The sequence below is a fragment of the Pteropus medius genome, unplaced genomic scaffold (assembly GCF_902729225.1).
Source record: "Pteropus medius unplaced genomic scaffold, Ma_sr-lr_union100, whole genome shotgun sequence".
In the NCBI taxonomy this organism is placed as follows: domain Eukaryota; kingdom Metazoa; phylum Chordata; class Mammalia; order Chiroptera; family Pteropodidae; genus Pteropus; species Pteropus medius.
Window position 1 is genome coordinate 159,041 of NW_024341881.1, and position 27,506 is coordinate 186,546.

The 27,506-nt window shown below is 38.3% G+C and overlaps 1 protein-coding gene across 1 annotated transcript in view; it reads right to left on the reverse strand.

Moving 5' to 3' along the window:
• Positions 1 to 24,256, reverse strand: part of STYK1 (serine/threonine/tyrosine kinase 1) — a 31,375-nt gene extending 7,119 nt beyond the window's left edge. Inside the window, exons 1-5 of the mRNA XM_039853157.1 lie at positions 24,045 to 24,256; positions 5,655 to 5,794; positions 5,096 to 5,230; positions 2,417 to 2,689; positions 1,609 to 1,790 (exon numbers count right to left, since the gene is read on the reverse strand). Of these exons, the coding sequence (XP_039709091.1) occupies positions 1,609 to 1,790; positions 2,417 to 2,689; positions 5,096 to 5,230; positions 5,655 to 5,709 (645 nt within the window). The 5' untranslated portion in view covers positions 5,710 to 5,794; positions 24,045 to 24,256. The remainder of the gene's footprint in view (positions 1 to 1,608; positions 1,791 to 2,416; positions 2,690 to 5,095; positions 5,231 to 5,654; positions 5,795 to 24,044) is intronic.
• Positions 24,257 to 27,506: the final 3,250 nt, after the last annotated feature.

The window sequence follows — 27,506 nt, forward strand, 5'->3', positions numbered from 1 at the left end:
AAAGATACAAAAACATGAGAACTGTAAGATTCAACGAGAGACTGATATGAGAGATTTTCAGATATGTAGAGAAATATAAAGATTTATTGGACTGGAAAAATAACAAAGAATGTAAATGAATGAAGGAAGAACAGAATAGCAAGTAAGAAAAACAAGTATATGTAAGACTACCTACTGGTATATATAAGACTATTCACTGGATAAAGCATCAGTTTTCCTGAGGTAGTGTGTGTCTAATTAATTAAGCACATTAACTCAATACATCTTTATTAAATGCCTACTATGTGCCAGATTCTATCTTAGGAATATAAGAATGAGTGAAATAAACATGTCTGCTGCCTTCTGGAGTTTATAGTATGGCAAACATGCATGAATCATAACCAAATAACTATATATAAATATACAATTACATGTCTATAAATGCCAAGAAAGAAATGTAAAAGGGAGTCTATGATGGTGGAGAAAAAAAAGAGCTGATCCAGTTGGAGGAGCAAGGAAAGCTTTTGATGAGATGTAAAGAATGGGTGAGCATTGACTATACAAAGGGGAGAAGGGAGAAGTTTAGTGTAATGAGAAAAGCATGTGAAGATGATCTAAAACAGAGAAGCATAATAATTTTGAAAAATAGGAAGAAGCTAGTGAGATTAGAGCACAGAACAAGTTACAGATAGATAACCTCTTTAAAAAGTTTAAAATGCCTAAAACTTGCACATTATCCTATTTGCATCACTGGAAGGAAAACATTAACAGGGTCCCTCTTTCATACACATTTAGTAGTAAAATAATCAGCACATTGATTAACATTGAACTTGTTCATTGGCAAGTGAAGAACTAACTATGGAAATGTAGCACTTCAGAATGAGAAATATAGAGAGAAGCGGGGAAATTATAAACAAAAAGATATGCACTTTAGTCCAGAAATTGTTTTTTTAATATGAGTTTGAGGTACAAAACCTTAAAAGCTGAATTTCTCCTTAAGTAAGCCCTGGCATACTAAAGTGATATTACAGAATAGAAGACTCAACACCACTAACAACGAAATTACGATCAATACTAACAATAGTTATGTTGTTATGTAAATGTTATAATGACTACCATTTTGAGTGCTTGCTATGTACTAATCACTGCTGTTTTTACACACATAATTTCTTTTAATGTTAATAATAATTTATTATTACTCCTATTTTACAGATTTTAAAAACTTGAGTTCAGAGAGGTGACTTACCCAAGTCACATAGCTAGTAGGAGGTGGAGCTTAAAGTATATACTCTAATTCTGTAGTGCCCAATGTGGTAGCCATTAGATACCTGTGAACATTTAAATGTGTAATATTTAAAATGAAATAAAACTAAAAATTCAGTTTCTCAGTCACGTCAGCCACATTTCGAGTGCTCCATAGCTACATGAGATTAGTGGCCACCATACTGGACAGAGTAGATATAGAATATTGTTATTATTATAAAAAGTTCTATTGGATGGTGATACTAAGTCACTCTGTTATGCTATTATAATGTCTCCTAATTATCATTTTTCAGGTTAATTGACATGTGAATAGCTAATCAGCCAGGTCAAGTCTTTCCTTCTTAACATCTCTACCCTACCGCTCACCCGGCGACAGGTCCAGAGAAAGCTGAGCAGGTCCCCCTGGGCCATGTCCTCCAACACCATATAGAGCGGCAGCCTTTCTGTGCAGCAGCCTTCCAGCTGTACCAGGTTCTGGTGTTTCCCCAGGTACTGATAGAATTGAATTCGCCCTAAGAAATCCTGGATTTCATGGAGCCCAGCTGGCTCTGTGGAGAACAGAAGAGCCATGGGCAGTGAACAGTCAGAACATGGCAGATAAAATGGGAGGTATGAGGCAGGAAGCAACCTCAGATGATAATTCTCTAAAGAGGAGTGAGCATGGAGAAAAAGTAAGTAAGAAGGGAACCAATTAGATCTTAGGACTGAGTAGGCTTTCATCTGCCTAAATGGGTATGACTTTTGTTCACATTAAAGTATTATGGTCTAGGCCTTTTGATTACTATTCTTGCTTGTCTTATCTCTGTTTTATGCACCCACCATTACTGGCCCATATCATGAGTATCAGCAAAAAAAAAGAGAAACGCAGTATCAGGGAAAGATATATAGTAAAGAAAAATGAAGAAACAACCTCAAAATCCTCATCCAAGTAATATCCAATATGGAAAAATCAGTTTGAACCAATTCAATAGGCAAGACTGAGCTAGAGAAGACCCCAAGAATAACATTTCTATCTCACGTTTTCATTTTTTATTCCCTTCTTATTTTGCACACAATTGTAATCACAACTATCTACTAACATGTTAATGTCTGCAAAGCATGTTAGCATACACTATTAGGTGTTCACAGTAGAGAAGCAAAAAGGGAAAGGGAAGTCCAACACTTCTCCTTTTACCTTTTAAAACCTTGAGGACAATACTCTTGGACTTAGGAGGGTCTCCAGTGTACAACTTGGTTCGATAGATGGCCCCACAACTACCATTGTAGATCTGCTCCAGAAGTTCAGAGAGTTGGTCCCGGGGAACCTGCAGCTTAGCCATGTTTGGGGCACGTGTGGAAGTTTGTAGAAGGCTTTCCACTGATGTTCCCGTAAGTGGCACAAACACACTTCTTCCATGTTCTCCTGCTTCCCGGTTTAGGCTCCCAGATGGGGGCACAGGAGCAATGCCTAGAACAAAGAGATGATACCAACCAGCTTTATCCTACCAACCCTCTTGACCCCAGGAAAGCAGAGATTGGAACAAACTGTCAAAGAAGTTCCTGTAATGACTTTTTCTCCGGCCATTGTACAGATACCTTCTGATGCTTCTCTATGAACCAGCATCAATACCAACCTTATATAAGCATTCCATTACTTCTAAGACAACTCAGGATGGATCTCTGAAAAGTGGTAATGGCATTTTATTTGTGTCTTTCTCAGGATCACAGTTCAGTATGAATATAGTATGGAGACAATTAAGGAGGTTCCTGAATGGATATTCAAACCACAGATACCTAAAGGTGGTGGTAACTGCCAGTGGGGAAACTATCATTTAAGTTAATCAAATGGCTCCCAAAGGTAGAGAGGGGGTATAGGTAACTACTCAACTCTCAGCTATGGCTGGTTATTCTTCCTCCCTCAAGTTGTCTCTATAGTCAAACTATTCCATATTTCCTAGTTTCAGTCAGAAAAGTTTTCTGACTGAAAAGTTTTCCCCCTTCCTTAGCCAATTTTTCTCCACTGGAATAGAGAGAGATTTATTCTTCTTGTTAAATCTCCATTCATTAATTAATTCATCCATTTATTTAATAAATATCACCTCCTACATGCCAAACACTGTTCTAGGTGTTGGGAATGGGCAAAGTCCAGTTCCTTATAAAGATTACTTTCCAGTGGTAGGAAAGAGGAAGAAGATAATAATATAGCAGGTAATTAAGAGAATTATTGATGCTGTTTTATGTTTGAAGGCCAGGAAAAGCCTTTGATGACATTTGAGAAACACCTGGAAGCAATTAGTGAGCAAACCATACAGGTATCAGGAAGAGTATTATAGAAAAAGGTAACAAGAAGTGCAAAGGTATTGAGGAAGGAGCATACTTGGCGTATGTGAGAAAGAATAAAATGGATTCAGTGCTGCTGGAATCAAGTGAGGTAATTGGAGAGTTATGACCAGAGAGTGCCCAGATCATGTAAGGCAATTGAAAGAATTTTGTCTTTTTTCATTCTAAGATGGGAAGCTACTGGGGAGTTTCAAGCAAAGAATACACAGGACTGACTTACACTTAAAAAAAAAAGAAAAGAAAAGAAAAGAATAGACCATAAAGGAATAGGGGCAGAGCAAGGAAACCAAGTAGGAGTACATTACAATGATCTATGAAAGGTGAAGTGGCATGAGTTTATTTTGAAGATAGAGGAAACAGGATTTACTAATTGGTTGGATATGGAGTGTGACCGAGAGAAGAGTCAAGGATATCTCTAATATTTTAGACTGAACACATAGAACACACTAGCTTGCCATTTACTAAGATAGGGAAGACTATTGGTAGAAGATATTTGTGAAAGAATTTCAGGACCTTCGTTTTACATATATTATATATAAGATGTATATGTGATCTCAACTGCAAAGTAAGTAGTTTAATATAAGAATCTGGAGTTAAAGGGAACCATAATCAAAATGGAGAAAGCATTTGAGTCCATAGACTTAAAATGAGATCATTTTAAGTGACTAGAAATTTAAAGGAAGTGACTAGAGATTTAAAGGAAAAAATGTCTCAAGAAGGAAAAAATACAAAATTGTTTCAAGTGCTTTTGACGGGTTAGTAAGATGAAGATTCAACATAGTGGTTATTGGTGATCTTAGAAAGAGTGCTTTGGGTGGAGTGGTGAGGATAAAAGCCTTATTTTAATATATTCGAAAGAGAATGTGACAAGTAGAAGTAGTGAGAGTGAGTTAGACAACTTCTTTGAGATGTTTATCTGTAAGAGTGAATTTTAAAAAGATTGGGATAAAATTTAGGAGGGATTAGGGATCAGCCACTATAAAGTTTCATACTACTGTCAGATTTTTTTTCTTATTTTTTTCCATTTAATTTCATGTATGAGCTGATTCTCTTTCATTATATGTTCAGTAGTACTCCAAAGCAGCATGTAATCATCTCCTACCTAACACTTCCAAGACTATTATGAAAGCTACTCCTTTTCATCATATATTCCAAGGGCACAGAATAGGGCTGGAATGTATTATAGAGTAAAATGTCACCTTTCAAAGCTGGTAATGAAGCCTTGTGTTTTACCAACTAGGTCTTCCTCCTAGATCCTTAGACATTCACGTAGTCAAAGATTTGATAAACAGGTTACATGAGCCTCTCTTGCCTATTCTTGTTTCAACTAACAAACGTATATTGAGTTTCTACTCATGACTTTCTAGGAAAGATCTCACCCCCCTCTCAACTGCACAGTAGGGGACCCATGCCCCTTCTTCCACTGTAAGGACCTAGATCTCTCTATACCTGGGCCCATTGAGACTTGGGTTTTATTTTTATGCAGTCTCCATCTTCCTTGAGCCTATGTCCAGCCCCCCAGTTTGAGCTTTACCTTGGAGTCCAGAAGACTGTTGTTGAGATCGTTTTCCTTTGATAAAAAGCCACAGGATGACTCCAAGAAGGATGAGGAAGACAGCAACCAGAAGGGTTGGAATGATGATGATTTCATACTGCTGCTCCTGGATAACTGAGTAGGAAATTAAACAGGAATAGAAGAAATTGATGTCCACACAACTTCCCCTACCCACCAGTCCTCAGCTCATCATGCTAAAATGATCATCTCTTTCTTCTTCTGTTCTACTTCCATTCGATGAAATCTTTACTGGGAGCAACTTTCTAATCAGAAATGCTAGTGTCCCTGTTTCTTAGCCCAAGTGTGCTCTGTGACTCTTTTCTCATTTTTTCAATTGAGATGAAGAATGCAGCATCTAGATCTGACTGGCACTTGCCACCCTTCAAAGACAATGGCCTCTAGTGCCCATTTCTTTATCAACACTGTCTTTATTTCTACTAAAAATCAAATCAAATCATTCTCCTCCTAGAATCTATCCAGATCCTAGTCTCCATTATCCTTAAATCAGAAGATAGACATCTGTGGTGTCTGTACTTACTACACAACTTGTCATTGAGACTGCATTGCTGTGTCATGTCTTTTTCATCTCCCATTGCCCCAAAGCTGTCCACGTCTAAGCTTGAGCCATAGACAATGCACAGAGCACAGCTGAGAATAATTCCAAAGGATTGAGTTATTCTGAAAAATAAAATAAAATGGAGCACACAGAGAACTTTAAACACATCTACACATCACTAGGTGTTAAGTACATGGCTACCTGGAACTCTGAGCTACACATTTATCTCTGTCCATCTACCTGATGTTCAGGCTGGGAGAACTTTACTTTTTCTGGCATTTTCTTCTTTTATACAGCAAGTACAGGCCTGATCTTGTCTTATCCTTTCATGCCATTGTTTCTCAAAGTATTTTTAAAGGCTCCCTTCCACTCAAGATTCCTGCTCTGGTGCTCAAGCACATGTTCACTGTCTGAGCAATTGTGGTCCATGAGTAATGTAGGAAAGATCTACCTCCTCTGTAGTCCTTAACCAGGTCTAATTTTCTTTTGCCATGTATCATTTATTTTTTTAAACAAAACATTTAATTTAACTTTTATGCAAAGCTAACAAAGATAATGAGTAAATAGTTGACAGATTCCAAGAGAGATGAATTATGCATTTGCTTTCTTTCTCTGAAACATTCTCTCACTGCGGCCTCAAAACCAATGAACAGCAGCATTTATCAATAAAAAGCATTTAATTCTGCAGCTCTGAGAGCTCCAAGGATTTTCTTTTGCCCTTCATATATAGATAGATGCAGTATTCTTACCAGTATATAAAAGGAGTGTCAGTACCAAGCCATCTTCTCTTCCTCTCTCTCTCTTTTAAACAAAAAGGAAATTCATTCATATGGTTCAAAAGTAAAAATGTGACATGATATATCATAAAAATCTTTCTCTCAACCCATTCTTTTCCATGTATCCAGTTCCCAGTTCTCCTCCAAGCAGACTATAGTTACTCGTTTCTTATTTAATCTGGCCAGAGATTCTTTATGTGAATCACTTTTAATTCTATATAATCATTATATATTTGAAATGACACCTCCAAAAATCTAGGTCTTTCTTTTTGAAGAGAACTGATGATTACCACTCTTCCATCCATCTAGAAACTTTATTTTGCCCTTTGTTAAGAAGAGTCTCCTGGGGCTGTATGGTCAGAAAAGCCTACTTTAATTCTGATTGATCTGAAACAAAATATGGTGATTTTCCACTGTCCAAGTAATCCTAAATATGTGATCTACTTTGTAGTGATTTGATAACAATGTAAAATTTTTAAAAATCAGAATTGTAACTTACGTGATATACAATATTGTACATGTGTTACACTAGCCATGTTATGCTGTCTTCTATTACATGTTGTGTTTTATTATCAATATCAATAACCACAATGCTACTTATTGAGGCAGAGTCTGAAACATATGTAAAGAAGTTTCCAAACTCCAGCCAGGCCGCCTTTTCACTGTCCCTGGAGCTCCATGAACTTGTATGGGTAGATGAGAGTTAAATAACTTTCTTACAACTCAGAAGAGAGATGTGTGATTGGTCGACTGAAGCCCAAGTAAACAGAGGAGTAGCCAGAAGGAGAAAAATTGCAGAGAGGATAGGGAAATTGTTACCTCTGGGTTTGTACATAGCAAGGTATCTATGAAGTCAGTGAAAAATAAGACAGCAGAATCTCATTTAGTTTGTAAGCCAAAAAGACAAGGTGAAAGGTAGTCGAGAAAGTTTTTACAATTCCACAAGACCATATGAAAGGAAAAAAACTAATGATAGGGCAAGAAACACAGAACCTTGAGAGAGTGGAGTGAAGGAGAAGGTCTTAAAAATAAACATTGGCTCAGCCAGGGGAATTCAAAGCTATTTGAAAATTTCTCACTGCCATTCTCATTCTTATTTTCCTTTCCTCTTACTTCCTTTTCAGTGCATTATCATATGTAATTATTTTCATTCAAGGAACAGCCAGTTTAATTAGTTTGACTCTCTGAGGAATACTTCTGTGAGCATGATCTCTCTTACCATAGTACGAGTGGAAGAAAGGTCAAGTGAGCAGCCAGCTCACACTTGTGAGCTCTGCCCAGAAACCAAGCCACATACCCAGTAATGACACTTTGAAGGAAGTCAGTTAAAGCCCTGTGTGTACGTGTATCCCCACAAAGAGCTGTTCATGGTGGGCCACTCTCAACTATAGGCGTACGTACACCCAATGACTCATATCCATGTTTTTAATACCCTGCACCTGGATATCACACTCATTACAGAGCATCCACCTTTGGATACAATATGAGTTTTAATTGCATTTCCTGAAAAGCATTTTACTTGTGCATAGATAGGTTAAGGATGCTGGATGAAATGAAATGGGATGCTGGAGCAAGAAAACAAAGGTATGGTGTGGTGAGTCCCACTCAATAAATTGCTTTGCAGCTGTTTGTACAATAAGCTCTTTCCAATGATTGCAGTTTGGCTAGAGGTATATGGGATATACCAAATAATTAGAAATTTTAAGATATAAACACCAGGCATATCCACATATCCATGAAAGCCCATACAGGAAACCTTACCTCACAGAGCCCACCAAAGCACTTCTATCAGAAGATACTCATATTCGCTTATAACAATAATACTCCTATGTACATTTTTTTTCTCCCTGCAAAGAACATTCAATAACCACATGATTTTTCCTCCCTATTCTGTGTCAAGCTGAGAAAAGACATGCCTAAATGCCAAAACCTTCTAGGACGACCCTTCCTATGGGTTAGATTCTAACTCATCTGACCATCTGGAGAATGTTCCTGAGCAACATTTCTATGCAATATGACCAATATACTGTCCCCTTCAATTACATCTAGAGTTTTCTCACTGTGTTAAAAAAAAAAAAATGTACGTTGGCACTGCTTTTCTCTTAACTGGATTGCAAAATCCTTAAGTATATAAAACATTATCCCACATGCCTTATCTTGTCATGCCATTGTTTTTCAAAGTATTTTTAAAGACTTCCCTTCTACCTAAGACTTCTGCTCCAGTGCTCAAGTCCATGTTCACAGCACCTGTCTGAGCAGCTGTGGTCCATGAGTTATGTGGAAAAGATCTACCTTCCTTATAATTCTTAAGCAGGTTTAATTTTCTTTGCTGTGTATCACTTTTTTCAAAAGAAAACTTTTAATTTTGTTTTTATACAATGGTAATAGAGACAATGAATAAATCATTGGTAGATTTCAAGTTCTCACTTTAGTGCGATGCTTTACTAAATTCAGAGCATTGGAATCAAGAATACAGTGAAGTTGTGAAATTGTTTATTCTGATAACTATATTTGACAGTTGGACAATACGTACATAGCTTGCCTGCAGTTTATACAATATCTACAGTGCCAAATCTCTTTAGGCAGGGTTCTAATGTTCTAATAAAACAATATTATTGCCTCACTTGTGATTGTAATTCCTTATATTTTCTCTTCTCAGTTTTTTTTTGACTTTCTGTTAGCATATTAAGGTTAGCTCCCTTCTTGAATTAAGAATCTAGAGGGAAGAATAGCACAATGAAGAAGGAGATACGAGGAAGAGAATGAGAGTGAAATGGGAAGTAAAGTCCCCCCCCAAAATCTTTGCAAGAGTAGAATTTGTAGACCATAAAAGTTAATGATTATATATAGAATTGAACTAAATATTAATATTAACTCTACAAACTCTTACACATCCTCAGAATGCTCGCAAGCATAATGCCACACTGCATCTCTGCATCTGTTTTATAATAAAGACAGTTCTGTCTGCAACAACTCTCACTAGTTATTTCTGTTCAGTTAGCACAAAATAGTCGCCCAGACATAATCAACAATTTACCCATGAGTGTTCAGAAGAAACTCTTCTTATCAAAATACATCTACAAATAAAACTAAAAATTAGATTCATTCTCCTGTGCACTGTCTACCTATATGTTGTGAGAAATCCCTTCATTGACCTCTGTATAACATCTGGTCTCATTCCCATAAGATGTGATTAAATCTATTACACCAGCCTCACCCCCAATGTTACTGCCTGCATCACAAGTGGACCTGCCAACCATATTCTTTTTATACAGACAAGTGACCCACCATCCTAGATTAATGCCACACTGGGTTAACATAATTACTAATAGCTATGGGGCAGAGGACACAAAGACAAAGTGAGGAGTATAAAATATATGCAGGTAGCAGCTCCCAGACAGAGTTTGCCTTCCTGCTCAGTTTTCTCTTCTCCGCCCCTTTTTATCCTTACCTTTGAGCTATTTAGCAAAACAAAACAAATAAATAAACAAAAAAACTCTCTTAATGGAATGAACATGTTAGGTTGGAAGTAAATAGAGAACCACTCAGATCTAGAGGATTCCAGAATTACTATCTCCAACATTCTGAAAAACAAGCTGTCATTCCTGTTTTCAGACCCAATAAACATATACTGAACAACTACTATGTGCCAAGTATTATACTAGGAGGACACTGAATTAGCCAAGGTTAAAAGAAACAAAACAAAACAAAACAAAACAGCAAGTAAATGGCAGAGCAAAGAGCAAAATTCTATACCCCAGCCTTTTAATTTCAAACCCAATGTTCCTTAAAATACTTTACTGCATGCATTTACTTGTCACTCAAATGGACAGGACCAACAGTGTCAAGAAAGATTTATGTCAGAATCCAAATGATCCAAAAGAATCATAAAAACCATAATGCTGAAACCAAATTCCACCAACAAATATATCATAAATTAGAAAGAAGAGCTGAGTAGAATCTGCCTCTAAGTGTGTCCTCTATGTTCTTATAGAGGGACAGATAATGTCTAAATGTCTGTCTTCAAAATATATTTTGGAAATAAGGGTCAAATTAGAATTTTTTCCAGTACTCGCAAGATTATGAAATCTTGCATCATTTTATTTGTTCATTTTCTTGCATTTGATCCCAATCTTATTTCTATCTTCTGCTTTTTGAAAGAAAGTCCTAGTTTCCAGGACTAATAATCTTTCCTGAGGGTCAGGAAAGGGTCACAACTCCCAGAGAACAGAGCACTGGCCTGACAATTAAGGTGGCCATGCTGCGTCACGCAGCACCACAGGCTCCACCTTTCTACTGAAGCAAACTTGTGAAAAGACAAAGAGTGAGTGGAAGGGCATGCTGAAGAAGTGACGACCTTCTTTAAATGTGGAGAATCAGACTTGTATAGATCATTTATTTTATGTTTGGTGATACATCCTAGTGTGAATGAGGCAAAAAGGGAGATTACCCAAAAGAAATTCCTTGTCCTCCTGTCCTTCTCAGACGTGGAGGGATTGTGATTGTTCTGATCTTCACCCTCTCCCAGCTTCCTAGAGACTAGAGACCCAGGGCCTGAAATGCACTTTGAATAGCTATTCATATTTTAGAAAAGAGGCTCTGCCATGGTGGCTGGAGTCCTGACACTGTTTAAATAAAGATCTTTTGACCATAAAATTGAGCATTATCAGCTTTTCTTGTTTCTTATTTTTACCTGTCTGCAAGAATGCTTGAAACACAGATGATAATATACATCTCTATTGTGTATCAATAGAGATGAGGAAGACTGATTTGTATTTTGGCTCCTCGGGAAAAGTTAGCTCTGTAAAAGAGCTAAGTGGTTGCAAGACTAACAGGCCCCATAATATGTATGTAGATAGGAACTGCATGCTCACGAACACTACAAGCAGCATCAGATTTTGAATATGATCACATAGATGAACACATTTTATTTCCTTTGAGGTGTTATACAAATTCAAGACATTTTATTTTCATTATAATTATTATTCTATTTCCTATGCTCCTGATTCCATAATTCTGCATCATTGTACTATATGGGAACCTCAAAACCCCAGAAATAATATATCTTTTTTTAGTTAATTTTATTTGTTGGGTTATTTATTTTCGTCATCAAAAATAAAAAAGCCTTTACCGAACTTTAACCTTCAGCCCAAAAGTATATTTTGATTCATATTTTTATATTTTTAAAGCAGATGTTCTCATGCTTGGTTCAGCAGCACATATACTAAAGCAGATGTTCTTTAGCTTTCATGAGATTCTCAAATGAGATGTGATCTCCCAAAAGGTCGATAACTGCTTTTCTTTATTTTTTTATTTTTCAATTACAGTTGATGTACAATATTATATTAGCTTCAGGTATACGACATAGATTAGACGTTTCTATAACTTACAAAGTGATCACCCTGATAAGCCTAGTACCCATCTGACACCATACACAGTTATTGCAGTGTTATTGATTATGTTCCCTACGCTGTACTTTACATCTCCATGACTGTTTTTATAACTAGCGATTGTACATCTTAATTCCTTCTCCTTTTTTACCCATCCTTGCCACTCTCCTTCCCATCTGACAAATGTTCTCTGTAAGTTTGTTTCTGTTTTGTTTCTTCATTTCTCTTGTTTTTTAGATTCCACATATAAATGAAATCATGTGGTATTCTTCTTTCTCTGTCTGACTTAGAAATAATATATCTTAAATTAGATATTCTCCCTTTGATTATTTTCTCTTCCTGGGATTACTAATCAATAACAATTTCCCCAGCTCAGAATAAGGACTATCGAGACGAGGGAAAAGCCAAGAATACACAAAGGACATCCCGCACTCAACACAAATTTGCCTCTGCTCTGTTCATGTCTTCTTTCTCCTACCTGATTGACACTCCGGAAGACGTCTGCACTTGCTGCTCTTCAGACTTCTTTTAAACACCTTGTTCCTACTGTTGTCAGTCACATTATATTACCGAAAACCAGTTTCCTTCTTTGCAACTCATCCTGCTGGGCTTTTCCTTCTAAGGGAGGACTTCTGGTACATTAAAAATCTTTTGGCATTTCCCCCCATAAATGAGGAGATCGATTCTGTTTGCCGGCCTCTCCTCCAGCCTATTCTAGAGCACTGCCCTGGGGCAGAGAGGAGGACTCCTGCTGAGGAGGATAGAAGGAAGACTGTCTGCAAAGGGTTTCAGGAACATACATGTAGGCACACGTGTATGGCGCACACCCACACCCACACCCACCCACCCACACACACACACACACACACACAGAGTTCTCATTCTCTGATGAATGAGTACCAAACCCCGGCAGGCAGAGGGACGAATGGGCAGCTGCTTTCACAATCAGGAAATCAACTCAGCTGCTGTTTACCTCAGGACTATGTCATACAGGGTGTGTTACTATAAAGATTCTAAACATAAAATGTAATCCCAGATAAATAAAAACAAATGCCTGGCAAGGTGAAAAAGACACTTCTGAGAACATTTAACCACCTCGTTCTGCACAGTCATGAGCAAACAGCAGATTCCCACCTGAGGAGTGGGTGAGCATGCTTCGGACGGAGTTGGGCGGCCTGGGACCTGGAGGAAGCGGAATCGGCCCTGACCTGGTGCTGTAACAGAGTCAGAGCTCTGAAGTTTTAGTTCTAGTTTGGTGGTGGTTAGTCCGTCAAGTATCTGGAGGCGTATCACCTGACCTTGCCATTCCTCCTTTTCCTAGTTTAGGGACCAGGACACCTATTTCTTTCCTGAGGACAGTGAAGAACTATAGAGAGCAGCAGGAAATGAATCACACCAGAAAAGGGGCAGGCCGCCTGCCAAGTCCCCTCAACCAGTTATTCTGCCTTGTCTCTCTCAAATTCTGAAGGCTTGCTTTGACTCTCATCTTCCTACCCAGACCATGGCAGCCCTAGTATCTCACAAGTTTTCGTTGCTGTCTCTGCCCTGCCAACAATTTCCTAAGGGGTAGTAGGAAGGGAAGGAGCTTTGGAGTTGAGCTTTTCTTTAAATCTCAGTTCTATCACACATCATGGCTGTTATTCTAACTTTCTGAGCCTCTGTTTTTCCATCTGCAAAGTGGAAACAATGATATCTACCTTCCAAGACTGTTGAAAGTCATATGGAATAATTTATGTAAAATACCTAGCATAGTGCCAGACCTATTACAGACTACCAATATGTATCAGTCTCTCTCTTCCTCCCGCCCTTCTTCACCTGGCTCCCAGGTTAGGAGGTAGTCACATAACTATACCAATCAAGCATGACTGGATTGTCTTAATTATTTTATAAAGAGAAAATGGAAAGGAAGAAAGGCTGGTAGGCAGAACAATTTGAAAACAAACACATCAAAAGAAGAAAATTAGCTGAGGGTGATAAAATACAGACAGGAAAAAAAAAAAATCTTCCCAAAGACCTAGTGATCAGAATTAAAGATGAGAGAGAAACCATAAATCAATATTTATGGCTTCAAAAAGGAAACTCTTGGTCAAAAGTCAAGGTGAAGACCTGGATTTTAACACAGTATTCCTTGTTGCTTGCTAAAGGTGTTATCTTTCCTACCTGGAAGACAGTCAAGTTGGAACTGCCAGAAACAAAGTTAATGTATCATCTCCATCAAACTGTGGTATAGTAGAATGAACACAGGGAACAGAGTCAGAGATGCAGATGGATTTATCTCAGTCTTGTAAAGCCTTGGTTTCATAATCTATACAACTGAGATAAGCATGCCCACTTACCTCAAAGGATTCCAGTGAGAATTAATGAGAAAGTAGAGTGTTCTTCACTGGTAATAGTTACAAGCTCCTCTTCTAGCAAGAATTCATTTATGTACCATAATTACTTTCCCAACCAAGGGTTCCAGCTTAGTTTTCCTGACATAGATGTAATACAATGAAAGTACCAAGGGACATGCTAAATATGAAGAGAGAATAGTTGGAAAAAAATTCAATGAGCAAAAAGTACAGAATCAGTGTGTGTGTCTGAAGGTGTGAATGTCTGTGTGTGAGGTGTATGGGCATGTCTTTTCTTCAGTAGATGTTTGCAGTTCTATAGCTGGCTGCTTATCTTGACACAGCCACACAGCAGCCGAACAGCTGACCCGATCTCAGCCATTTCCCTTTGTCCTTTAATTCCCTGCTCTGGATTTATATGCATGAGAAAGATGCTGTTTTCAGCTACTTCTTTCCTTGAAGTCTTTTATATCTTCCAAGATAAAGCCAAAAAGGTATATTCCTAGGATTCAGCTCACTTTCAACTTTTATTACAAGTTTCAAAGCATAGCCCAGCCCATTTCTGAAATCCACTATTCCCATCTCTGATACTAATTAGCTGTGTGCTCCTGAGCAAATTACTTAATCTCTCCTAAATCTCAGTTTTCTCATCTGTTAAACTAGGTTTACAATATTATCTAACTCAGAGTCATTGTAAGAGTCATTGTAAGAAATGATACTTAGACAATATCTAGCATATAGTAAATAATAACTATTACTAATTATTCCTATAATTATAGAAATAAAAATATCCGCATAACAATTACTATTATTATTATTCATCAAATTATGACATCTTCAAATGGCCTCTCTTTTTGTACAAGATCATCATCTTATGCAGCATCAATATCATAATATAATACCATAATTAGAATATTCATATTTGGGGAATAAGAGAATTATTTCCTGAGATCTAAGTTTAATGTACCCTTACAGTAAATCTTACTTAGGCTTCTACTATAATTTTCACACCTTCCTCTGCAAAGCATATGCTTTCTTCAAATCTTAAATTTTCAACTTTCCTGTTCTTTTTTATAAACCGTTTCAGAGTTTTTTAATTTAAAATATCACATACTTACAATAAAAATGGATGCAGCAGATTTGGGACTTCTTTTCTAGATACTAACTCCTCAAACTTAAACCAGAGTACTTCTCCTTGAGGAGCTTTTTCAAAGTCTCAATGCCCAAGATGCATCAATTAAGTCAGAATCAGACTCTCTGGGAATGGGAACCTGGTCCTGGGAATTGTTTAATGCTCCCACAGTTAATTCCAATATGCAGCCAAGGTTAGGAACTCTGCCTTAAGCCCTTATTACCTTCCTTTCTCATTAATACAGAGGAAATTCATGTGGTTCTAATTTAATGTATAAATAGATAAGGTCCTAAATTGGCCACCACGTTTTGGTGTCTCCGTCTCTCTGTCTCTGTCTGTCTCTGTTTGTCTCTGTCTGTCTCTATCTCTGTCTCTCTCTGTCTCTCTCTGTTTCTATGTCATTGGGGCAATTTTTGTCACTTGCCTGGTTTTTAATTCCTAATCTATAACACAATGGATCATCATAATCCTGTACTACCTAACCAGAGACACTCCAAGACAAATGAGATAAAACATATATGAAAAGACTTTAAAGTTTTAAAATGAAAGTATTTCAGATCCAAGGTAGATCTGTTTCCCCCTCCCTGTGCCCACTGCCATTTCTTCTGAAGTATCATTGCTTCCCACAGTTGAAGTTTTTCTATAGTAGATGATTTGGGGATATGTTAAACTGTTGCTAAGGTTTTGGTATTTCAGAGAATTTTAAACCAGCTCTACTCATTGTCCCATCATTTATTGACCATACTTTTTCTCCTCTCATATATCACTACTAATGATTTTTAGGGAAACAAAGGTTAATGCATCTAAAGAGAGGTGAAATGCACTTTGAAGAAGAATCTGAGATCAAATAAATAATGCTATTTTTGTACCAGCGTGAACTGCAGTGTAATGAGGCCCTGGCAATAATCTTCACTTTGGTTTCAGCTGCCTCCTGCCCTGGAATTTGCCATATTTTCCCCACCTAGATTATTTCCCAATAGAAAGTTCTAGGAGAAATGTACAGGCAAAGGAATCATAAAATTTATTTATAGTTTTGGGTCAGTAGCATCCTGCATGTGACCTTAAGCAAGTCAATCAACATCTCTTTGTCAGAGGGTTGTTATGTAAAGGATTGTGAAATATATAAAGAGTAAAAATATATGGTATTGTAATTATTTATTGACATCCAATGGAAAATGTCCAAGAAACCACAAGTGTGATGAACATATAAAATATATTTACATAGAAGTCAGAAGTGTAAAACCAAAGGAAAGGTAGACAACAGCGTTTCTCTATCCTGTTAAGTAAGAAATTTAATATCTTATATCTATCCCTCAAAATGGATATGTAATCTAGTCCTTCTAGTAGAATCTCTATTAGCTGTCAACAGAAAGAGCAAGATCTACAGAAAAATCAAGAAGTGTATGCGTACCTCTACAAAGATGCAGAAAGCAGTTTAAAGTAAAGGGATGTGAACATTGCTAATGTATATATGTGTGTATATATATATATATATTCATAAATAATAAAAAATAACAAATACAGGCCACCATCTTGGGCTCTTGATTTGCCCTAGGAATAAAAATGTGACAATGACATGAACTTCAAAATTTTATTTCATCTTACTTTTTTAAATAAAGAGGCAACAGAGACTTCAATAAAGACAAGAGAACAAAGATCATGAGTTTAGTGTTGAAATTCCAGAAGTAAACCCTGCCTAATATTTATTTATGAACAACAAAAATATATAAAGTACTATTCATGATCCGTTGCTCTGGTTTCGTCCTCTGTGTCTCCCCTAAATTATTTTAGGACCTTTTTACCAGAGAAAAAAAGGTTAAATTTAGGTATTGTATCCTCAGTCCATGTTATTTCTCCCTCCTTTTCCACTAAACCCATTCGTTGTGTGAGTCAGATGGAGCAGAGTTCAAACAGTAAACCAAATATAGCAATCTGCTTTGGACTCCACCCTGTTCTTCTCCTCCTTAACCAACATTTACATTCAGCAGTTTCCTTGATCCTGGTTTTTGCTTCCCACCGTGGCCCGGTAGATTTAATGGCATATAGTTAAAGGGACAAACATTTATGTAGCACTTGCCATGCGTTAGGCACTGCTCTAAGCTCTTTACACATAGATAAAGAAACCGAGTCACAGAGAGTTTAAATAATTTGCTCCAGATCACACAGCTAGTAAGCAGGGATTTGAAACTTGAACCCAGGTCATGTGGCTTTAGGATCTCTGTTCTTACATTGTTCTATATCTCCTCCCCAGCAGATTCTTGTAAACCTTTTTTTTTCCTTCAAATTAAAATGACCTTTAATATTGCTTTTGGTTTTTGGATTGATATATAATTTACATCCCATAAAATTCACCCTTTTAAAATGTACAATTTGGTGGGTTTTAGTATATTCGCAAAGTTGTGCTATCTAATTTTAGAATATTTTCATCTCCTCCAAAAAGAAACTGGTACCAATAACAGTCACTTCCAATGCCCACTCTCCACCCCCAAGCCCTGGCAATCACTAATCTGTTTTCTGTCTTTATGGATTAGCCTACTTTGGACATTTCATATAAATTTGTGGCCTTTTGTGTCTGACTTCTTTCACCTTAGCTTGTTTTCAAGGTTCATCCACTGTATTACTAAGGGTTTTCTAGAGAAACAGAATCTATAGAACATACATATGTATAATGAGGAGATTTAGCATAGGAATTGGCTCATGAGGTAATGGAGTCCCACAATCTGCCATCTGCCAGCTGGAGAATAGGGAAAGCAGGTGTTATGATTCAGTCCAAGGCTGAAGGCCTGAAAACCAGGGGCCGCTGTTTAAGTCCTAGAGTCCAAGCCCAGAGAACCAAGAGCTCCAGTGTCAAAGAGCAGGAAAAGATAAAAGTCGCAGCTCCAAAAGAGAGAGAATTTACCCTTCCTTTGCCTTTTTGTTCTATCCAGGCCTTTGGTGGATTGGCTGATGCCCACTCCCACTGTGAGGGCAGATCTTTACTCAGCCTACTGATTCAAATGCTAATCTTTTCCAGAAACATCCTCCAGACACACCCAGAAATAATGTTTACCAGCTATCAGGGCATTTCTTAAAGAGCCCAGTAAAGCTCACACATAAAATTAACCCTCACATTCATGTTGTAGCATAAAACAGTACTTTATTCTTTTCTGTAGCTGAATAATATTCCATTGTATGAATATGCCATTTTTTGTTTATCTGTTTATCAAGTAGTAAAGATTTGAGATAGTTGCCACTTTTTCACTGCATGAATAACATGGGTATGAACATTCTCATACAAGTTTTTGTGTGGACATATGTTTTTACTTCTCTTGGGTACATACCTAGGAATGGAAGTTCTGAGTCACGTGGTAACTGTTTAAATCTTGAGGAACTGCCAACTGTTTCCCAAAATGACTGCACTATTTTACATTCTCACCAGCAATTTCTAAGGGGTCTAGTTTCACCACATCTACTATTGATTCTCACTAACATTTGTTTCCTGTCTTTTTTATTATAGCCTCTCTAACTGATGTGAAATGCGTATCTCATTAAGATTTTGATTTGCATTTCCCTGATGATTAATAATGCATCTTTGCATGTGCTCATTAGCCTCTGGTATATCTTCTTTGGAGAAATGTTTATTAAAATCCTTTACGCATTTTTTTAATTGAGCTATTTGCATTTATTGTTGAATTGTGAATTGTTGAATACTAAATTCTTATGTGATGTATGATTGCCAATATTTTCTCCCAATTAGTGTTATTTTTTACTTTTGATAGTATCCTTTGAAGCACAATAATTTCTAATTTTGGTGAGGTCTAATTTATCTCTTTTGGTAGCATAGCTAAGAAACTTGCCTAACTGAAGATCACAAAGAGTTATGCCTACATTTATTCCAAGAATTTTATAGCTTTAGTTCTTACATTTAGGTCTTTGATCCATTTTATAGTTAATTTCTGCATATGGTGTAAGGACATCTAGTTGTTCTGGAAGTTTGTTAAAAAAAAAAAACACCTCTTCTCCTAATGAATTGTTTTGGTGCCCTGTCAAATGTCAAATGGCCATTGGCATGTGAATTAATTTCAGGACTCTCAGTTCTATTCCATTGGTATATACGTCTATCCTTAGGCCAATAGCACTGTCTTAATTACTGTGGCTTTATAGTAAGTTTGAAAATCATTCAGTATTAGTCTTCCAACTGTGTTCTCTTTTTGAAGATTGTTTTGGATATTCTAAATCCCTTGTGTTCCTATATGATATTTAGAATCAACTTGACCATTTCTGGAAAAAAACATTTGGAATTTTGGTAGAGATTATATTACAAATACATAGATCAATTTGGAGAATACTGCCTTCATAACAATATTGACTTTTTACCTAAGAACACAGATATCTTTCCATCTATTTAGATTTCCTTTAATTTCTTTCAGTGATATTTTGTATTTTTCCATGAACTTCAGTCTCATTTGTTTTTGATGATAACATTTAAGTTCCATGGCCTCTAAACATTAAACAAGAATTTGTATATAATATGGTGATGCTACAGAATGTTCTGTCTCTAAGAAAATCAGTTCTAAAATAGATTGGACAATACATGCTGTCCTAAAGGCTGGCCAAACATGCTATCTGTATCTAGTACCATTATATAATATAAGGCCACTACTGATCTTTCTCATATCTGGTTAAGTACACAGACTATAGAGCACCACATTCTGTAGCTCTAAGAGTCAGAACCCAGTTTATTTTCCTTGACAGCTCTAAGTTGGTCTAAATTCTCAGGTTGCCATGAATTGGTGAAACTGGAAAGAATATCCAAAGCATCACATCTCTAAATTCCTATCAATATAAATGCTTCTACATATCTAACCTACAGAGACCGCTGCTCTCTGGACACCCAAAATATGTTTGATTGAGGTTTAAATAGAAGCCACAAAGGTGCAGTCCCCAATATCACTGTTGAACCTTATAACTCAGGTGAGAAGATATGGGGATTTTCATCTAGCACAGAGAGTGCTATCCAGAGTTCATTGAACTGCTTTGTGTGAGCAATTTATCTCACGCACTATCTGAATATCTATAAACCAACAACCTGCGGCCTTGCTGGTACTATCAAATCTTTATTGCTGCTCAGTTTGTAGATAAACCAAGCTCAGACTTTTATTTTTAAGTCAGTGTGCCTCTATTTCCCAGTCAATGTTAACTCAGTAAATTAAAAATAATCAATTTTAATATCAGCTCAAGAAGAGCAAACTAACAAAAACAAATTTGGTTGTGGTGAAGGGGAGGTGATTTATAAATAATTATAAAATCACATTTGTTTAATCTACATTTCTTTTTTCCCAATCCTGCAAAATTGAATTATTCTTCAAAGTTATCTTCAATTTTATAAGAGAAAGCTACTTCAGAATAATCCATGGCTGTTTTAACAACCTCATATTGCAACTAAGATCTAAGTGAAAAGGTGACTTGCCCAGGGTCAGAAAATAAATCAGAGATCTAATGAGATGTGGGACCTCCTGATCACGAATCCATTATTAGACCAGTCGAAGAATGGAACGTGGGTAAGGACAAGAAAGACAGGGAGTGGTGAAATCAATGTAATTTGGCATTACGCGAGCTGCTTGCGCTTCAAGAAGAGATGCAAAGACAGCAAGTTCAACTCTCAGTATCAAAAGCTCTTCTCTTCCTACACCGTAAATGAAAGTAGCCATATCTTCCGTGCCACTGTAGTCATACCTCCTTGCTAAAGAAACAATAAAACAGCAGTTCTGCCTTCCATTTCTTATTCTCCCTGACAAGCACACCATGAATTGCAATCAGTGCTCCACGAATGTCATAGAATTCTAAATGCGTACAACCAGGAAGCCCTCCGAAAGCAACCAAAAAATCTAACTTCCATAACTTACTGATGAGGAAACTAAGTCACAGAATTAGGTATCTTCCAATAGCTAATTAGCACTCAAGTTAAGCCTAGTATTGTGTGTCTTGAATCTCCATCTGGTGCTCTTTCACTTCAATTTTCCACCATTTGAGAGGCTGACTACATATTTGATCTCTTTTATTCAGTTAAGTTTTGCAGGGCTGAGGATAAGAAGAAAGATCCTAGTTCTTATAATGTGTAATGTGCATATTCTTTCATAGTTTCTTCTGCCTGCCAGGACTTGGTGTCTGACTAGGCTCTAGAAACCTACTCTGTACGTGTCCAAGGCTGACTAGCGACTTCACATTCCAGTTATACTTTCATCGCTGGCATTGCAGGCCTTTACCAATATTCTAGCTACTACTCTGCTTCTTTCTTCTTCCTCCATCAGAACTCATTTTGACTGATACTAAGACATCAGCCCCAGGGGACACTAAAGAGGTCAGGCACTAAGACCACAGAGGTAGAAGGCAGAGCAGCTTCAGATCATACTGACTGCATTTGCAGCTCTGCTTATAAATCTGATGGAAAATGAGGTAGTTGAGATAGATTTTCAGCATTCTCTTAGCCCCTCTCCTCCTATTTTGAACCACATGCCAATATCATCGCTTTGACTACCCAGATAAACAAATCCTTTCCTGCTTCCGTAGCTTCTAACTGGCCAGAGGCAGCACTAAATTTGGGTCCAGGCTGAAGGTGTCATAGGCACTGAGGCAAAGGGTCAACAGGACTCTCCCTGACTGAGACCCATCCATTCCTATCTGACTTAAGAGGGACTTTGGAGAAGTTGACTCTAATGACACAACCTAAGGTGGCTTTAACATACAATTAGTCTTGATAGCTGGTTATTATCAGGAAAAAAAAAAAGTACTTAGGATCATCTTCTCTAAACTACAGACGACCATCTTTGGCAAATATTTTTCATCATTCACTTGATAGCATAAGATGAATGAAACACAAATGGTATCTCCTGGAGTTGCTTAGCTTAGCATCCTGCATTAACTCAATAATACAGTACATCTGGTTAAATCATTCAACAACTGATTAAGAGACAAAAGCTAATAATTTTGAAGCTTTCTCCAGCAAGCTACTTGGCTGACTTTAAAATAGGAAGGTTATCCTGGATTATTCGGCAGGTCCAGTGTCATCACAGGGATCTTGAAATGTGGAAGAAGAAAGCAGGAAGGGAGTCATGAACCAAGGAATGCAAGCAGTCTCTAGAAGCTGGAAAAGGCAAGCAAACGGATTCTCCCCTAGAGCTTCCAGAAGGAACACAGACCTGCCTATCCACTTCAGACTTCTGATCTCTGGAAATGAAAGATAAAGATCTGTGTTCTTTGAAGCCACCAAGTTTGAGGTAATTTGTTATCACAACAATAGGAAAATAACATAAAGCAGGGCTGCAGAATCACAGAACTCCCAGGGCTTGCAGGAGCTGGTTGTGAGGGGTTGTTGGGAAAGGTAGGACAACAAAGTTAGTGCAGAAGACAACTGAAATAGATATGATGCTCAATTAACTTTGCGTGCGTGCGTAACTAGAGAACTAATCATTGTTATGAGTTGAGATATGCTGCCCGCAAGTTCGTATGTTGGAAGTACCTCAGAAAGTGACTTAATTTGGAAATAAGGAGTTAACGAAGACAATTAATGTGACAAGGTTATTAGGGTGGGCCCCAATGTAAGATGACCGGTATCTTTAAAAAGTGGGGAAATTTGAAGACAGACGCATATGCGGAAAGGATACCACATGACATAAAGACAGCCATCTACAAACCCAAGAAAGAGGCCTGGGACAGATCTTTCCCTCACAGCCCTCAGAAAGAACCAACACTGCCAACACCTTGATTTCAGACTTCTAGCCTCCCGAACTGCGAGAGAATAAATTTCTGTTGTTTGAGACACTCAGTTTGTAGTACTTTGTTATGGCAGCCTTCGCACACTCATGGAGTGATGAAGGCCCTGCGATGTGTCATCGAGAGACCTGGATGGTCCCCCGCTGGCTGTGAGTGGAGAGTCCAGTGTACTCAGGTAAGCAAGGGTGAGGGCGCAAAGCCCTGTTTCCAGTTGCATTTCAGTGTGGGTGTGCTACGCACTACGGCTCTTTCATTTCCACAACGACTGATGGCTCTCACTAAGCAGTAGGAAGAAAGCTCGGTCTGAAATGTATGAGAAATTCGGACAGGAAAGGGATTCGTAACAGGAGGCCACAATCAAAGAAATAAAAGAGTGAAAAAGGAGACATAGTGGTGCTGAGGTTGAGGGACTGAAAGTGGGAAAGGAAAAAGACAGAAAAAGAGAAGATAAATTAAGAGAAAAAAGAAATTTTGTCGGCAAGGAACAGCAAATTACACTGCACAGTTTTTAAGCATGGTTACAGGTATTATCTCACTTAAATATCACAACCATCCTACTTTACAGATGAGAAAGCTCAAGCCGAGGGCAGTGAGCCTAAGGCCATACATCTGAATGACTATACAGTCCTGGGACAAGTCTTTAATTCCTGTACCCTGCTTATTTTCCCCCTTATTTCTCCCTACTGCCCCTTCCCAGGAATACACAGAGGCCCCCCATCACTAGGCTTTCTGGCTGCTGCTTCTGCTCTTTGCCAAAATTGCTGAGGCAAATTCCGTCTCTTGTGATAAAAACATAGAAGCCAAAACCCACCGATTCATTCACCCCGTAATTATTGTTTGTTCACATGAAATACAAACAGCGTTTGCAACCATCCCATCCTCAGCCTCCTCCCTCTTTTTCTTCCTAAATGCCAAAGTCCACCCCTCGTTGCATTGCTGCTTCCTCCCCTCACCCACCCACCCTTGGGTACCCACAAGCCCCTATTCACTACCGTGTCTCTGCTCCCGTCACTCTGGTTTCAGATGAAACTGGCCAAGCCAGAAAGAAATGGGGGGAAAAAATGACCGGTTTGGGTAGGGCAAGGTGTGCCAGCCTCAAGGAAATGTTTTCCAGTCCCTCCTTCCCACTGTGGGGCGTGGCTGCCAGCCAAAGATGGAGTTTGGACAGGCTCCCCACAAAAGGAAGTCTGTGGGCGCTGAGGTTTCTGGGGCTCACCACACACTGATGAAGGATGAAGTCTCATCAGCCAGTTTTTTTGACACGATGAAGTCTCATCAGTCAGTTTTAGCCAGCCGGAAACCTCTGCTGAAACTGTAAAAGCTGGACTTGTTGCTGATCTACTTACTCATTTCCTTCTCTGGTAATTGATTGGTAGATGGTCAGGTATGAGAGAGAGGTCAGTCCAGGTGAAAATGGAAAGCCATGATAAAGTGCAACAGCGCCATCTCAGGTTCGAGCCCATAGCAGCGGCCTTCATGGTGCTCAAAATGGTCAGGATTGGACATTTAGCTTGATTATTTCCCTCCAGGGAAAAGGGCAACCCCAAGCTTTTGCTGGGTGCTCCAGACTGTATTGACCACTGCTATGACATGAGAGAATCAATAAGGAATAAGTGGAAATAAAAATCCCAGAACTAGGTAACCAGTCATTTGCATATGCTTTTAAATACCATAGCTAGGTACCTGTCCACATGGAATTTATAATCACAGGCAACGCTAAAGAAAAAACACGCAGCCGAAGGAATTCCAAAGCAGATATTAACACCTAAAACAAATTCAGTGAAAGAAATATAGGTCATCGATAGCTTGAACAGGTGACCAGTTTGTGCAGCATTGACAGTGTACCAAACAGAAAGGTGCATCCATTAGAACAGGACGAGCCTGGGTGTATTTCCATGTGGAGTATTTGGAGACTGAGGTACTTCAGTTTTCTAGTCTTCTCTACTGAAATTTTTATTTCTTTCAGAACTCTTTTAAAATTAGATGAACTGTACTAAATATCACTGAATCGTACATTTTAAAATGGTTAATGGTTCATTCTCTGTTATATGAATTTTGCCTCAATTTCTTTAAAAGGATGAAGTCTCATTAGTCAATTCTTATTCCCATCCTTTATGACATAATTGATTAATAAAAGCCAAATGAACTATCCTGAGTTCCATATTATGTAATCTCTTACTCTACTTCCCCAGGCACCTTAATCTCCTTGAGGGCAAAGACTGTAGCTTACTTAGTTTTGTAATTTCTGCAACACCTAGCACACTGCTAGATAGCCATTCTGATACAGAGAATTCTGTTAAAAAATCTCATTATTGTCAAGAAGCCATTATAATGACAGAAGTTATAACCTTAGGACATAAGGGCTTAAATATACATATTCCAAAGAGGAGGAAGTGAAAATTTACTCTCCAATGTTAATGCTCAGACACAGAAACACCTGAGTTCATACTAGATAGTGTTAGTTAAACAGAAGATGTAAAGAGGAGGTCTCACACATTATACTCATGGATAAAGTGGTTAGAAGTCTGTTATTTCTATTTTCTCTACAAGTGTTCCTTCTCTTATAATTTCAGTTATTACCTGTCTTAAATTTCTGGCCCTCTGACTCATTTTCAGCAATGCTTCAGTCCCATCATCCCTATCAGATGGTTATTTCTGCCTCAATATTAATTCAATAAGCATTTATTGAGTGTTCATCCTTTGCTCATGTTAAGTACTAAGCGGCAGGCAGTCACACTGAAATATACACTGGGGATCTCTTCATTCCGTGGTTTCCTCCATACAAACTCTTACTAGATTCTACCCTCCTCTAAATTCCTATAACGGCGATCCATTCATGTGTTTAGTGTATTCTCTTATACAATTCTGCAATGGTGAGAGATCATAGCTTGAAGTTTGGTGAGGTGGACAGTCCTGAAATCCATTTGCATGAGGCACGGAAAATTCCCTGGGAAATTATTCATTATAAGGGGTGGTGGGGAGAAAGAGTCAGAGCATGAAGGCTTTGCCCAATAACAAGAGCAGCTTGATGTTCAGCCTTCTGCATGTCTCTTAAGGTCCTTTGGCCAGGGCCTCACGATTTATAACGGAGTCCTAGGGAAAGGAGACTGTAAGTACAACTGGTAGAGTTATTTCACAAAATGATCAAACAAACAAAAACCCTATTAGCCTTTAGGTAGCATTGCTTTGGAACTGTTTCAAAGGAATTTAACACAAAAGGAAACAGCAGGGGCTCTGCAGGGTGCTGAAGCCTACCTGCAAGGCTTGCATGGCACAGGGAAATACAGCAGTCTTGATGGAAACTGCACATAGAGCCAGCAGCCATGCCCGGCGCCTAAATGGGGCATCTTGGGCAACTGGGAAAACAGGAGACATCAGCAGAGGGAATCTAAGCCAGGGCAGGAAAATGGAAGACTCTCTGCAGGAGTTGGGGTTTGGGTAGGTTGAAGTTATGAAGAAGCCCACTGCCTTAAGGATCGATTCCCAGGGACAGTTGAGGGAAGCATTTTTAAGATAACCAGAGGTTCTGCAACTAACTAACAGCAGAGACAAGAGAACATGGGCTATCCCTCTCAGGACATCTCAGGTTTACCCCAGCTTGGTGTGTTCCAGGGAATGTTGATTATGGGTATTTAATTTTCCATATAGACGTTTCTTTTTACATTGTGTAATGGTTTTCTGCTGATGATGTAATAAATTCCACAAACCTGGTGGCTTAGACTATATGAAATTATTATCTTACAATTCTGTAGGCCAGAAGTCCAACATGGGTCTCTCTCTGGGCCAAAATCAAGATGTCAGCAGGGCTATGTTTTCAGAGGCTTTTGGAGAGAAACTATTCCCTTGTTTTTTCCAGCTTCCAGAGGCCTCCACACTTCTTGACTCACAAACACCTTTCTCCATCTTCAAGACCCGTAATGGCCAGTCTAGTCCTTCTCACATCGTGTGTTTCTTTGACCCCTCTTCCACTGTTACATCTCTCTCTCTCTCTCTGGCCACCGCTAGGAAAGTTTCTCTACTTCTAAGCATGAACTCACATGATCAATTAGATTGGGCCCACAGGATAATTTCCCACCTAAAGCTCCATAACCTTAGTCACATCTGTTAAGTCCCTTCTGCCATGTGAGGTAACATAATCATGGGTTCTGACAATTAGGGTATGAACTCTTGGGGGGGGCCATTATTCTGCCGACCACACGTTGCTTGGAAGAGCTATTAGTATAAGGTCCATACCTCATACCTCTTTGTATTACCTGTTTCCTGCAAATGGTACCGAGGTCAAGAAATGCTGTTGACCATAAAAGAAATATCTTACTTGCCAATTACTTTTCTCTGGTAAAGAATATTCATACTCCTCCTGGAGGAAACGTAATGTTTCAGGACATCGTGCCAGCCATACGTTCCACTCATTCTTCTTCCCCTTTTTCTCCTTTCCTCAAGACATAGAATCGGTC